At 42.0% G+C, this 14791-nt stretch overlaps 1 protein-coding gene across 6 annotated transcripts in view; it reads right to left on the minus strand.

Annotated features, from left to right (window-relative positions):
- Window positions 1–14791, minus strand: part of MRTFA (myocardin related transcription factor A) — a 216579-nt gene that overhangs the window by 43251 nt on the left and 158537 nt on the right. For all 6 annotated transcript variants that reach the window (XM_063722911.1, XM_054543505.2, XM_054543508.2 and 3 more), the window contains one exon: window positions 10357–10422. In XM_063722911.1, coding sequence (XP_063578981.1) covers window positions 10357–10363 — 7 coding nt within the window. In that variant the 5' untranslated portion in view covers window positions 10364–10422. The remainder of the gene's footprint in view (window positions 1–10356; window positions 10423–14791) is intronic.

The raw sequence follows: 14791 nt of genomic DNA on the forward strand, positions 1-14791 counted from the left end.
AGATTGTCCCACTGCACTCCTGCCTGGGCAACAGAGCAACACCCTCTCTCAAAAAAAAAAAAAAAAAAAAAAGATGATGACAACGACTACTTTCTATGGCCTATTCAACACAGCTCATGGTTGGATTCTTCTTCGGACCGAACCATGAATACACTCAGAACACGAACACACCACTCACTGCAGAGTATTATTTTAGGATTTGTTGGCAACTGGCGAAGAAGGAGGTTCTATGCTAGTCACTGATCACTGAGGTAGAAACACACCCTACAATAGCAGAAGAGAGACAAGGACGTTGACACAAATGCAACATAAAATGCCTGGGAGTGATGTGCCTTCTCCTGTGTTAAAAGGGAAGATTCCTGAAGCCATATACCTAACACAATTTTCTCTCAGCTTCAACTCTAGGGATCAGGTCAGCCTCACTTCTGGAAAACATGTTTCACTATGATGTTTATCAAACGCAACTTAAACTAGGGATTCAAATACAATTACACAGTCACATTCCTGTAATGAGGACACATCATCTCACTAGGTGGGGTTCTCTGCTTCTTAAAGAAAGAAAAGATAAGGAAACGATCATCAAATGGGTTACACCATCATATCCTGCAACTGAGCTCTGACGGAAGCGGGAGTCCGAGGGCACTGACCGGACTAGGGCAGAGGGCCAACTGCAGGGTTTGGGGAAAGCCTTTTCTGGGCTCCTATTGGAAAGGTGCACTGGGTGGATCATAGCCAAGCTTCTTTGACACACAGGGGCAGCAGTTGAGAGATGATCACATAGAGCTTTCAGTAACTCCCAAAAGGACTAGAGCATATGAGAGATGATAAAGGCCCAGAGAGAGAGGATTTGCCCTTGCCTTAGTCCCCAGCCAAACTCACTCACTGATGAAGTATCCACTGAGACCTAATGTCTCTGATAGATTAAGTGGAGTGTAACACTCCACTTAAAAGCAAACAAGTGATATTTTCTTGAAACCTACAATTTTAGTTAAAAAAAAATTGTTAAAAAAAAATAGGAGTGCGGGTGGAGGACAGATGACTCTCAAACCAAACCCTCATCTGCCCTGGAATCACTACTGCATTCCCACCGGTAAACATTTCTGTCTCTTGGTAAGTTGCCCAGAAATTTAAAAACATTTCTAACACAGCCACTTGTTTGTTTGGTTTCAAGAGAAAGAGGTTAAAAAGAAACATCTACTCCCAGGAAGAGGGCAAGCTAATAAAATGACAGTCCTGCTAATATATGACCAAAAGGAGAATGATCTTAACAGAGTAGTACCATGCTGACTAGCGGTTCTTTGATTTCTAACAATTTATAGCAATTGTCTTTTAATCCACTGATAGGAAAGAAAGTAAAATTAAGAACTGTATTTATTGGAAAACAGTTCCTATTCCTTTTGGGTGGGGGTGTGAGGGAGGCCTGCTGCCCAGGCTAGAGTGCAGTGGCACAATCTCAGCTCCCAGGCTAAGCGATCCTCCTGCCTCAGCCTCCTAAGCTGTGACTACAGGCACTTGCTACCACATCCGGCTAATTTCTGTATTTTTTGTAGAGATGAGATTTCGCCATGTTGTCCAGGCTGGTCTCGAACTCCTGAGCTCAAGCAATCCACTCACCTTGGCCTCCCAAAGTGCTGAAATTACAAGCATGAGCCACTACACCCAGCCCAGTTCCATTCCTAAATACTAGTTTTGACATAACTTAGAGGTAGGTGTGTGTGTATATATATTAAAGCTGCTTTCTTAGTCACAACATCAAGATGGTGGATCCAAGCTTCTCCATTCTTAAATGAGAATATTACTTCCTACATTTCAAAAGCATGAACAATACATCATCTCATTTGATCTCCAAACTAACTCTGTGGGTAAGTTATCACTCCATGGGTAACTAATTCTGTGAGTAACCTTTAAGATGGGTTATTATCCCAACTATATGAAACTGGGAGTTCAGAAAAGTTACTGAGTTGCCCAAAGTCTTCTAACTCCTAAGTAACAGAGCAAGGTCTAAGACTCTCTTTCTTTTGTTCATATGTATGTATGTATATATTTGTGTATTTATCTTGAGACAGGGTCTTGCTCTGTCATCCAGACTGGAGTGCAGTGGCATGAACACAGCTCACTGCAACCTCGACCTTCTGGGTTCAAGGCTCAAGCCGTCCTCCTGTCTCAGCCTACTAAGTTGCTGAGGCCACAAGCATGTGATATCATGCCTGGCTAATTTTTAAAAACTTTTTGGAGAGATGGGGGTCTATCTTGCCCCAGCTAGTTTCAAACTCCTGAGCTCAAGAGACCTCCCTGTCTTGGCCTCCCCAAGTGCTGGGACTGCAAACGTGAGCCACTGTGCCTGGCCTAAAACTCCACTTTCTAATACAGTAGCAACTAGCCAAATGTGACTATTTAATTAGAATAGCCACATGTGCCTATTTAAATCTAAATTAATTAAAATTAAATAAAAATTAAAAATCAGTTTTTCAACTCAAGTATGTTCAACAGCACATGCGGCTAATGGTTAGTGTTATAGAAATAGTTCTATCTTCACTTAACATACTATTGGACAGGGCTGGTCTAGCAGATAGTTCTTTTGAATTCATAACTTGGAGAAAAGATCCCATGGTGGCCGCGCAAGGTGGCTCACACCTGTAATCCCAGCACTTTGGGAGGCCTAGGCGGGTGGATCACGAGGTCAGGAGATAGAGACAATCCTGGCTAACACGGTGAAACCCCGTGTCTACTAAAAATACAAAAAATTAGCCAGGCATGGTGGCGGATGCCTGTAGTCCCAGCTACTTGGGAGGCTGAGGCAGGAGAATGGTGTGAACCCGGGAGGTGGAGCTTGCAGTGAGCCAAGATCGCGCCACTGCACTCCAGCCTGGTGACAGAGCCAGACGCCGTCTCAAAAAAAAAAAAAAAAGATATGGAGTGGAGGGTGAGGAGTGGGGTTAGTGGGAGTCAGCAGGATGACAGGGTATCGGGGTGGCAGAGGATGTTGGAGATTACAACAGGAGGTGGGGGACACAACAACAACAACAAAAAGATCCCATGGCATCCCAGTATGTATGTATGTATGTATGTATGTATTTATTTATGAGATGGAGTCTCACCCTGTCGCCCAGACTGGAGTACAGTGGTGCAATCTCAGCTCACTACAACCTCCACCTCCCAGGTTCAAGCAATTCCCCCTGCTTCAGCCTCCCAAGTAGCTGGGACTACAGGCATGCACTACCACGCCTGGTTAATTTTTTTGTGTGTGTATTTTTAGTAGAGACTGGGTTTCGCCACGGTAGCCAGGCTGGCCTCGAACTCCTGACCTCAAGTGATCCACCCGCCTCAGCCTCCCAAAGTGCTGGGATTACAGGCATAAGCCACCAGGCTCAGCCCATCCAAGTATTTAATAAAGATAGCCTGATAGTGACAATGTCAAATCATAACCCCTTCCGGTCTTATTACAAGAAACACTGAAGATTTAGGAAGTTGGTTTATCTTTCCAGGGGTTATAAAAACTGAAAAACTAAAAATTACTTATAATTTTTAGCAGGGGGGTATATGAAAAATCTCTATCTTCTGTTCAACTTTGCTGTGAAACTGAAACTTCTGTAAAAAAAATAAAATCTATTTTAAAAGATTCAGGGGAGCCTCTCTGTACCTATTCTGGTTCGGGGATTGTTCAATAAACAAAATTAAACTTAGGCCAGTTGCAGTGGCTCACGCCTGTAATCTCAGCACTTTGGGAGGCCGAGAGAGGCAGATCACTTTGAGCCCAGAGTTTGAGACCAACCTGGGCAACATGGCAAAACCGCATTTCTACTAATAATACAAAAACTAGCTGGACGTGCTGGCCTGCACCTGTAGTCTCAACTACTCAGAAGGCTGAGGTGTGAGGATGGTTTGGGCCAGGAGGCAGAGGTTGCAGTGAGCTGAGATTGCGCCACTGCACTCCAGCCTGGATAACAGAACCAGATCCTGTCTCAAAAATATATATAAACAAATTTTAAAAATAAAAAGTTTTCTTTTGGCTCATTTTATATCTTTATCATCACCATTACTGTTATTATATCGGCTCAGCCTATCATAAAATAAGTTGTAGTCTCTGTATCCTTTGATTTCTTTTATTATCTCTGCACAAACTGGGCTAGCCTAAGGTCCTAGATTCTGTCTACTGGTTACTAAATCCTGAACATCTCATTAGTGAGTCACAACCTAATCCATTTTTTAAAAAATTTAGTTTTAAAAGAGCTTTACCAAAATGTATTTCATTCACATGTACTCAGGAAAAAGAATGTTGAAACCTAGGTTGCATATTTGGTGAAGAATAATGTAAGTAATGATTCCCAAGTTACAAATAACAAAAACATCATTAAGAATTGCAGGACCAGGCATAGTGGCTCACACCTGTAATCCCAGTACTTTGGGAGGCTGAGGTGGGCGGATCACCTGAGGTCAGGAGTTCAAGACCAGCCTGGCCAACATGGCGAAACCACGTCTCTACTATAAATACAAAAATTAGCTGGGCGTGGTGGCCGGTCCCTGTAATCTGAGCTACTTGGGAGGCTGAGGCAAGAAAATCGCTTGAACCCAGGAGGCGGAAGTTGCAGTGAGCTTAGATCGCACCACTGCACTCCAGCCTGGGAGAGCAAGTGAGATTTTGTCAAGAAAGGAAAGAAAGAAAGGAAAGAAAAGAAAGAAAAAGAAAGAAAGAAAGAATTGCAACTTCAGACAGAGAGAGACCGTAGTAATCAATCCTGGCACTTTTAAGAAGAAATTTTAACTCTGCTGTGGGTGCACAGGAACATCATTAAAAATGAAAAAAACAAGCTCGGTCAAGAAGACAGAGCAAGGTCTTCGAAGATCTATACGACAAAAATAATTATTTCCTCACATGTTATTCAAGGTTTTTCTACTACTTGCACATGGGAAAATAATAAATTGAGGGTTAACTGTAGCATTAGAAACATGGTACTCTACGCTTTTTTTCAAGGATTCTCAATTATAAAAGACTGACAAGAGACAAACAAGCTTCTCTCACATCCAGAAAGAATACAGGAGGAGACCCTTTTCTGATTTGTCTAGGTCAGAAAAACTTCCATGTTTTCCTTTGAAAGGTTATCCTCTGCAACAGCTCTCATGCCAGAACGTTTTTCTTAATTTTCACCTTAACCTTATGACCCTGTACACCTTTAAACATCAAAGAGAAAGGCTGCAGGGGAAGCTTTGAGAACAAAGTGTACCAAACATGACCAGTTTCTTCTGTGCGTCTTCATCCTGGATACAGTGGCATTCCTGGTCTTAATCTTTGGATTTCAAGACCAGCTCCCTATCTCTGCCATCTGTCCTCTCCCTCAAGATATGTGCGAGACATCATTATTGAAAATTTAGGGCCTAGACTATATAAGCCTCTGCTATCTGGCACTCTGTATTTGGTAGAGTTAAGTGATGTTAAATTTGAAACTTATGTTTACATGATGAGAATAAAGAATACTGCGAAATGATTCTGTTTAATAGCACATCAGAAACCAACTTCTATATCTCACAGTTGAGATGCTATGAACAGAGCATATCAAGCAGTACAGAGAGGTATGTAGGAATTAGGGGATTCTTTAATCCCTTAAACTTTATGGAAAGGTCATACCCCAACACTGAATGACATATAGAAACAGAACAACCCTGAAGGGAAGGGAACCACTGAAGCACACTGTGTCCTACAGATATGACCATGTCAGGACTGACAGCCAGTCCTACATGGTAACTATGTGCAAGTATTCTGGAAGATGAGGTAGATGGGTTTTTTCCTTCCTGGAGGCAGCAAAATTCAAAAGAGAAGAATTTGATAAAAGATACCAACCAGAAATGATGAGACAAAATACAGCCATAACTAAAGTGCCCATTCCTTCAGCTTGAGGGCTCTGCCTACCTCCTAAGTTGTACAACAAACTTAAATCTGAGAGCTGTTTTCAGAAACACCTCAGGCTGGCTGGGCGTGGAGGCTCATGCCTGTAATCTCAGCACTTTGGAAGGCCGAGGTGGGCAGATCACTTGAGGTCAGGAGTTTGAGACCACCCTGGCCAACATGGCTAAACTCCATCTCTAAAATACAACAAATACAAAAATTAGCTGGTGCACGCCTATAGTCCCAGCTACTCGGGAAGGCTGAGGCGAGATAATTGCTTGAACCCAGGAGGCAGAGGTTGCAGTGAGCTGAGATCGTGCCACTGCACTCCAGCCTGGGCGACAGAGTGAGACTCTGTCTCAAAAAATAAATTAATTAATTAAAAGGTATGGAGTGGAGGGTGAGGAGTGGGGTTAGTGTGAGTCAGCAGGATGACAGGGTGTCGGGGCAGCAGAGGATGTTGGAGATTACAACAGGAGTTGGGGGACACAGGGTAGTGGTGAGGGAGGGTTACTCACTAGGTAGGGGTCTGGCAAAAAAAAAAAAAAAAAAAAAAAGAGCCTCGTTTTTGGGAACACGAGACCCTATCCATGTACCAACAGGGACGTAAATGAGGAGGAAATTCACACCTGAAACTATTCCCAGTCCTCAACATTCTCTCTCATAATCTAAGCATTTCTTACCTACTTCCTTCTCTAGAAAAGCTGATAACAAGACTATGTCCATAGCTGAAGGTGGATCTTGGTATATGGGAAAATGCAATATTCTCATAGAAGCAGGTCATTTCTATTCCCACAGGAAAGGCAATTATTCTCACTTCACAGACACAGAGAACAACCCAAAGTATACAATTAGATATTCAGGACAATTTTAGAATCCGGGCTTCTGACAGAATGGGAGTGTTGTTTCAAACTCCATGCCCAGAATTCCAACAGGTTTTCAATACAGTGGTATCTATTTCAGTTTGTCGGACTCTCTCTCTCTCATACACACATGCACACACTGCACTTTACAACTGGCTGTCTTCATTCATTCCTTCATTCAGTGCCAGGCACTGGGGACTGATAAAATATATATATATATATAAATGATACTTTCTCAAAGAGATCATAGTCTAGTAGGAGATACAAGCATATAAGCAGATAACCGCAATAACCAAAGCATCATTTGTCTTTTTTTTTTGTTTTTTGAGATGGGGTCTCACTCTGTTGCCTAGGTTGGAGTGCAGTGGTGCAATCTCGGCTCACTGCAGCCTCCGCCTCCCAGGTTCAAGCAATACTCCTGCCTCAGCCTCTTGAGTAGCTGGGATTACAGGTGCGCCACCATGACTGGCTAATGTTTGTATTTTAGTAGAGACAGGGTTTCACCATGTTAGCCAGGCTGGTCTGGAATTCCTGACCTCAGGTGATCCACCCTCCTCGGCCTCCCAAAGTGCTGGGATTATAGGCGTGAGCCACCGCGCCTGGCCCATTTGTCTTAACAACATAAAATATTACAAGAAATGCTAAGTAAGGAGACTAATAGATAAATCCTATTAAACAATGATCTCCAGTAGCCCCTGTTACTACACGAAAGACAGGAGAAAGAATGCAGGGCACTCAATCTGTGCACTGCTTTTAGATCCTGAACATACTACAGGTCCTGAGAAGTAGCATTATGCTCTCAGAATTAGTGCTGTAATTACAGTTAGTATCCCACGTGTCAGCACTGAATTGCTCTTTATTTTGTGTTTTGGGTACATTTTGGCAGCCCAAATTTTGGCTGTTCAATGTCTTGAGGGCAGGTACCATGCCTCTTACTTCTTTAATCTTGGTAGCATCTAGGACTACCCTAGGCACAAAGTAGACACTAAGTATATGATGTCCTTGGTGAAAGGGACAAGTAGATGAGAAACTGGGTAGCTATCTTGTTTCTCCACAGTATGGACTGGAAGGTTTGGAGTGTTTTGTAAAGCACAGCATTGCCCTACCTGATCACATTGCTGATACAATGAACAAGCCACCTAACACTTTAACTGGGGGTAGAGAGTCCTTCACTGGAGGGCCACAGATGACGACAGCATAATGTAGGTAAATAGTCTGGCAGTGAACTGCAGTAAACAAAAAGATTAATTTGGGACTTAAGCTCCCTGGGCTGATGTTTAGGATAGAAATAGACCCCAAGCTGGGCAATGTGGCTCACACCTGTAATCCCAGCACTTTGGGAGGGTTAGGCAGGAGGACCGCTTGAGCCCAGGAGTTCAAGACCAGTCTGAGCAACACAGGTAGACTCCATCTCTATAAAAAGTAAAAATAATTAGCCAGGCATAATGGCTCACACCTATAGTCCCAGGGCTATTCAGGAGGCTGAGGTGGGAAGATCTGCTTGAAAGCCAGAGAGGTGGAGGCTGCAGTGAGCCATGATCATGCCATTGCACTTTAGCCTGGATGACAGAGCAAGAACTTGTCTCAAAAAAAAAAAAAAAAAAAGTTAAAAGAAATAGACCCCAGGCTTCTTACACTTGTTATAAGGTTCTCTTAGAAATGGACCCTATCACTATTGTGGTAGGTCCATTCTGACTTGCTTAAAAGCCTTCAATGGCTTTCCATTGCACTTAAAACCAAATCCAGCTGGGCATGGTGATGCCCACCAGTAGTCCCTGCCACTAAGGAGCCTGAGGCAAAAGGATTGCTTGAGCCCAGGAGGTTGAGTCCAGCCTGAACAACATAGCAAGACCCTATCTCTTAAAAATTAAAATGAAGGCCGGACACGGTGGCTCAGGCTGTAATCCCAGCACTTTGGGAGGCTGAGGCAGGAGGATCACGAGGCCAGGAGATCAAGACCATCCTGGCTTGATGGTGAAACACGGTGAAACCCCGTCTCTACTAAAAATACAAAAAAAAAAAAAAAAAAAAAAAATCAGCCAGCGCTGTGGTGGGCACCTGTACTCCCAGCTACTTGGGAGGCTGAGGCAGGAGAATGGCGTGAACCCAGGAGGTGGAGCTTGCAGTGAGCTGAGATTGTGCCACTGCACTCCAGCCTGGGCAACAGAGCAAGACTCCGTCTCAAAAAAAATAAAATTAAAATTAAAAGCCAAATCCACCTCCTCCATGTGGGTGATAATGCCCTGGCTCTAGCCCTGCCCACCTTATCCATCTTCACTTGCCCCTTCTCTCTCTCCACCATGCCCCAGCCACACTGGCTTACTTGATGATCTCCAAACACACCAACTTCTGGCCTGCACCAGGCCCAGACACTTGCTTTTTCTTCTCTGAGCCCTCTTCCTGCTTTCTGAATGGCCAGCTTCATCTGATCCTTTAGATCTCAGCTCAAATCTTTCCTCTTCAGTGAGGCCTTTCTTCAACATCTTATTCAAAGTGACCCCATCTTATTCCTATTACTTATTAACACACCAATCAGTTAATTTACTTGATAGTACTTACCATGCTCTGAACTTACCAATTGCATTTCAAGGTGATCCCTGCTCTGAAATTTCTTGTCTACTACTAGTCTTGCCCTTCTAAATATAAATCACCTGAGAGCAAGAACCGGATTTATCTTGCTGTATCAACTATCACATATTAGGTACTCAAAGATTTTGAATGAATGAATGAATGAATGAATGAATGAGAGCTAGGAAAATACGGTAGCAGTCAGCCAGCAGATACTGAGTTAAAGTGAAAAACATCAGTTCTCCCACCATGAAGCCAGAAGTTGTATGATTGTTTTTTGACTTATGGTGTATCCAAGTAGTGATAACATACAAACAGAAAAGAGAGAGAGCCTATGTTCTCTGCTGATGATTTAAAAAAGAAATGTCAGAAAGATCAAAACCTCACCAGCTCCAGTTTCAGCTCTGTTTATAATGCTGTTGGTATTAAAGGCAAATTTCCTTACTTCTAACAGGTTCCAAGGTTTGGTTTCATTTTTCCCCTAAGGGATGGACTTCTGCACCCACTGAGCCCCGTGCTGTGACAGCGCCATCAACGACTCTACTCAGCCATGCTCACACCCAGGCCAGCCTTAGAGTATCTCAGGATCTCACTCTACATAAAACTGTGGTTGATTCAAAATACCAGAAAAGAGGTTTCTCTTCCTAAGAACCAGAACATGAAGGCAAAGCATATGCGAGAAGTGGTTCTTCCTCACAATACCCCAGCTCAAGATCTGCCCCTCCTATAAAGGGAAGTATAACAGAGTGAAAACTCTTTCAAAGGTGCAATTCCAAAGTAAAGGAAAATTCAGTGGCACCCTTTACACCTAATTTAAACCAGGTTTGACCCTTTAAACCCAGTTTGTTTCACTGAACTTGATCAATTAGTTATCTTAACTATTTAGTGATTGAGCTCTAAACTTGGAAAGTCATGAGAAAGAAAAGAGTGGAAAATAAAACCCATCATCCTTGTTTTATGTTAGATGCTTCCCATGGCATACTCAGTAAACACAGTCATGTCCTAAAAGCAATCTACCAAATGCTGAGAGAGAGAGGCACTTACGCGGCATGATCCCTTGGCTCACCAGTTCTTCCCGGGTCCGGCGCTGCTGGAGTTTCAACTGTAGCACTGTAGGACAGCAGAGAGAGAGGAGAGATGAGGGGTCAGTTGGGTATTCCACCTCAAAAAACACATTTTCAAATGCAAAAAAAAGTCTAAAACAGAAGGATGTAGTGTGAAAGAAGGGTCCCCTTGAAGTGCAACTGTCTGTAATTGCAGAAGTGGCCTGATACAGCAGAGTTTCCGTATTCTGCTGTGGGCGGTGAGAGGAAGTTGCGAAGGGTCTTGCAGGGCGATAACAATCCACAAAGCACCAGAGTCTTGCCCTTTGCTCAAAACCTCCAAAACACTGAGTCCTCCTCCTAAAACTTTTTTAAAAACACCTATTCCAAACTCAAAATATCATAATGAGGACCATCACCCAGCAAAAAAGCTTTCCAGATGCTCTACGCTTAACAAATGTTTACCACCATAAGTATACTGAATGAAAGAACTACTCACACAGATCAGGAAGTACTATTTGTAAACTTTTTCTTTTGTATCTAAAAATTATAGCCATTTCACCAAGCAATGCCTTTTTCTAGCCTAGAAAATATTTTACCATTAATATGCCTCTGTTTTTCTTCTTTCTCTTCACTTAGAGCCTTTTCTGTTGAGGTGAAACAATTGAGCTAGATGACTCAAAGCACATCCGGGCTAGGGGAGACTGATGGGTGTTTCTCTTATTTTCACTCTGGCAATACTGCTTAATGAAACAACTTAATAGGGATTTTTTTAAAGTTAAAAATCAACTATCAGCCAGGCGCAGTGGCTCATGCCTACATGTAATCCCAGCACTTTGGAAGACTGAGGCGGGCAGATCACAAGGTCAGGAGTTCGAGACCAGCCTGGCCAAGACAGTGAAACCCCGTCTATACTAAAAATACAAAAATTAGTCGGGTGTGGTGGCACGCGCCTGTAGTCCCAGCTACTCAGAAGGCTGAGGCAGGAGAATTGCTTGAACCTGGGAGGCAGAGGTTGCAGTGAGCCGAGATCACACTACTCTCTCTCTCACTCCAGCCTGGGTAACAGAGTGAGAGGCTGTCTCAGGAAAAAAAAAAAAAAAAAAAAAAAATCAACTATCTTTCTTTCAAAAGCCAGTTAAACCTAAAGGGTGTTACAACTACAAACTACGCAGAATGACGATGGCACAGCTGTCATTCAGAGACTAAATGAGAAACTGCAGAGGTTGCAGTGAGCTGAGATCATGCCACTGCACTCCAGCCTGGGCGACAGAGCAAGACCCCATCTAAAAAAAAGAAAAAAAAAGAAAACGTTCAGAGAAGGAGGGTTAGGAGGATCCCACGGGCCAAGGAAAGCCTCCTTAAATAATTAAGTCTTCAAGTGTAGGGGCCTTCCAAGTCACATATGAAAGGAACCGGAATCTACTGGGAATCATCTTAATATCTGCCTTTTTCTATCCACAGAGCAGTTTTTAGGGAGGCGTCCAAGAATCGCAGAACCATAAACATGCGCCTGCCTACATCTCAAATTCAGTAGATCCAAAGCCAAACTTGTTTTCCTCCCAAAAACCTAATCCCCTTCCCATCCTTCTTACTTCTTTAATGATATCACTATCTTTCCCAGTATTTTTTAAATGTCTGGGCCAACTTCAACTCTACTTCCTCACACTCACACTCCCCTCTTATCAATTTTACCCTGCCATGTTTTCCCATGCTGCAGTGGTAGCTCCCTGGCTGTGTCCTTGCCTGTAGTGTCTCTCTCCCATTTTAAGTTATCTTAATCAAGGCTGGCCAGTTACTCTTCCTCAAGTACCATGAATTTTTTCCTACCTTTTATTCACTTCACCTGGAAATGCCTACCCTGTTCATCTGAACTTCCCCACTCACTCCACAGCATTCAGTTACTCTAGGCCTCCTGTGAGCTACCTTTTATATGTTAGGAAAAAGTATAATATTTTGCCTTGTGTAATAGTAGCCCTTGAACATCTTACTTCTCCTACCAGTTTATAAGTTCCTGGAGAGAAGAGAATATGCCTTACTGATATATGTCCCCCATAGTACTTAATACATAGTAGGCATTCAACAATGGTTTCTTGTACTGAACTGGATCTGAAAAGGATGTTACAAACAGTCTGAGAAACTGAACCAAGAGGCTATTATTATTTTACAAATTAACATTGTTAAGAACAAAGCCTTGGAGAACTAAATAGATAAAAACAGCAGGAGCTACAATAATAGCTGACATTTATGATGCACATACTCTGTGCCAGACAGTTTTACATTCTTTTATATTTTAACTTACTTACTCTTCATAACAGCCATATGAAGATACATTTTGGTGTTTTATTTTTTGAGACAAGGTCTCACTCTGTCACCCAGGCTGGAGTGCAGTGGCATGATCTCAGCTCACCAAGGCCTTGACGTCCCTGGCTCAACGGATCCTCCCACCTCAGCCTCTGGAGTAGCTGGAACTATAGGTGCATGACACCATGCCCGGTAATTTTTTAATTTTTTTTTTGTAGATACAGGGTTTCACCATGTTGCCCAGGTTGGTCTTGAACTCCTGGGCTGAAGTGATCTGTCCGTCTCAGCCTCCCAAAACGCTGAGATTACAGGTGTGAGGCACTGTGCCTGGTCAAGATAGGTATTATTAATCCTATTTTACCGAGAAGCAAAGTGAGGCCCAGCAGGTTTAAGTAATACACCTAAGGCTATCCCACTAATAAGAGGTAGAACAGGATTTGGAGACAAGCATTCTGATTCCAAAACCTGGGCTCCTTACTTTGCCTCTCTAGGATCTTCTGAAAGCCTGCTCTACTGTGATAACAGGAGTGGAGTGTGATCACCTGGCTTTATTCTCTGACGAGAGAGACAAAGGGGCTAAAACGGATGGTTCGACCAGGGTCAAAGGAATTCAGGTGATCAACTTCAGTAAAACAAATTTACTCTAGGAAGTTGATTTCAGAAAAAAATTGTAACCACAGATCAGCAACAATAATTGCATTAATAAAACACAAATAATAAATGAGTGTGCTACTATGTGTCAGACCCTGTGTTAAGTGACTGTCATGCTTTTAACTTATTTAATCCTTTAAAAAAGTCCTGTGAGGATGCTACAGTTATTATCTCCATTTTACAGACGAGGAAACTAAGAATCAGACCTTTAAAAGTTTGCCTTCTGTCACACAGCTCAAAGGTGCCGGAACTAGGATTCATACCCACATCTCTGTGACTCTAAAGTGGAGGCACCTGATCATATGCAATGTGCCTCTTTGTCAGAAAGAAAAAGGAGAGCCAAGCAGGATAAAATGTAAGAGGGATAAAAGGGCAAATAATTGTCATCTTTTAGAGTGTTTCTAAAGCCCAGTGTAAGATGAACTGTTAGAAAATTATTAAATGTGACAAATTAATTTTATTTCAGAGAATAAGGGAACAATGCAATTCAGTAAGTCTGAATACTCCAAAGAAACAATAACATAAGCAATGGCTATTATCCAAGACTAATTTTGAAACATTAACCACTAGCCCTCTTAAGTAAACCATATATAAATAGGGCCATAGGGATATTATATAAACTTCTTGATTGAAAAACTTCTTGCTTCATGAACGCAAAAATTTAAATTTATGAAAGCTAACACATTTAATAAATTTGATTCAAGTTTTCTGTGGAGACTACAGTAAAGGCATATTCAGCTTATATACACATACACATATATACAATCACGTATATATTATGCATGTATATATATATTTATACACACACATACAGCTCCAGTACCAAGAGGAAAGCTTATCTAATAAACCTTTTCCATCTCCAAAACTGAATGAAATTAAAGTTCAGTTATCTGAAAATTCCATCTTGTCCCTCCCAGGAGTTAACTTGGAACTCTGTGCTTATCTGACATCTGACAAAGTTCCCCACTCAAATAACAGAATTATCCTGTATCAGTATCATCTTGGGTATTGCAATAACCTGATTTAGGTATGTGTTGTTTTATGCACTGCATGACCTTCAATGGTTACAAAGAGGGGGAAAAAAGACTGAAGCAGTAAACTCAGAATTATGGCAGTCAACCTATAATTCATTTTGTTTTATAATTTATCTGCTTTATGTTTATCTGTGTAGACTGAAAACGATCCGTCGTCTAAGACTTTCAACTACAAAGAAACAGCTGTTTATATGGAGTTTTTGTTTCCTTGGTCTATTAATTCCTCTTAATTGTAAGCATTCTAAATAAAATGACTTTACATTTCCAGACCTTAGGATTATTCATTTTAGAAGCAATTATTTAATAACCTACTTTCAGTAAATACCACAGAGCCACACGTTCTGTGTTCACTGCCAAAGTTACCAAAATCAGGAATAAATTTCAGAGGCCATAAATTTAATGCACATCCACCCTCACCGAGAAATATCTGAAACAAATGATGATTTT

Source organism: Pongo abelii, chromosome 23, assembly GCF_028885655.2.
Source record: "Pongo abelii isolate AG06213 chromosome 23, NHGRI_mPonAbe1-v2.0_pri, whole genome shotgun sequence".
NCBI lineage: Eukaryota > Metazoa > Chordata > Mammalia > Primates > Hominidae > Pongo > Pongo abelii.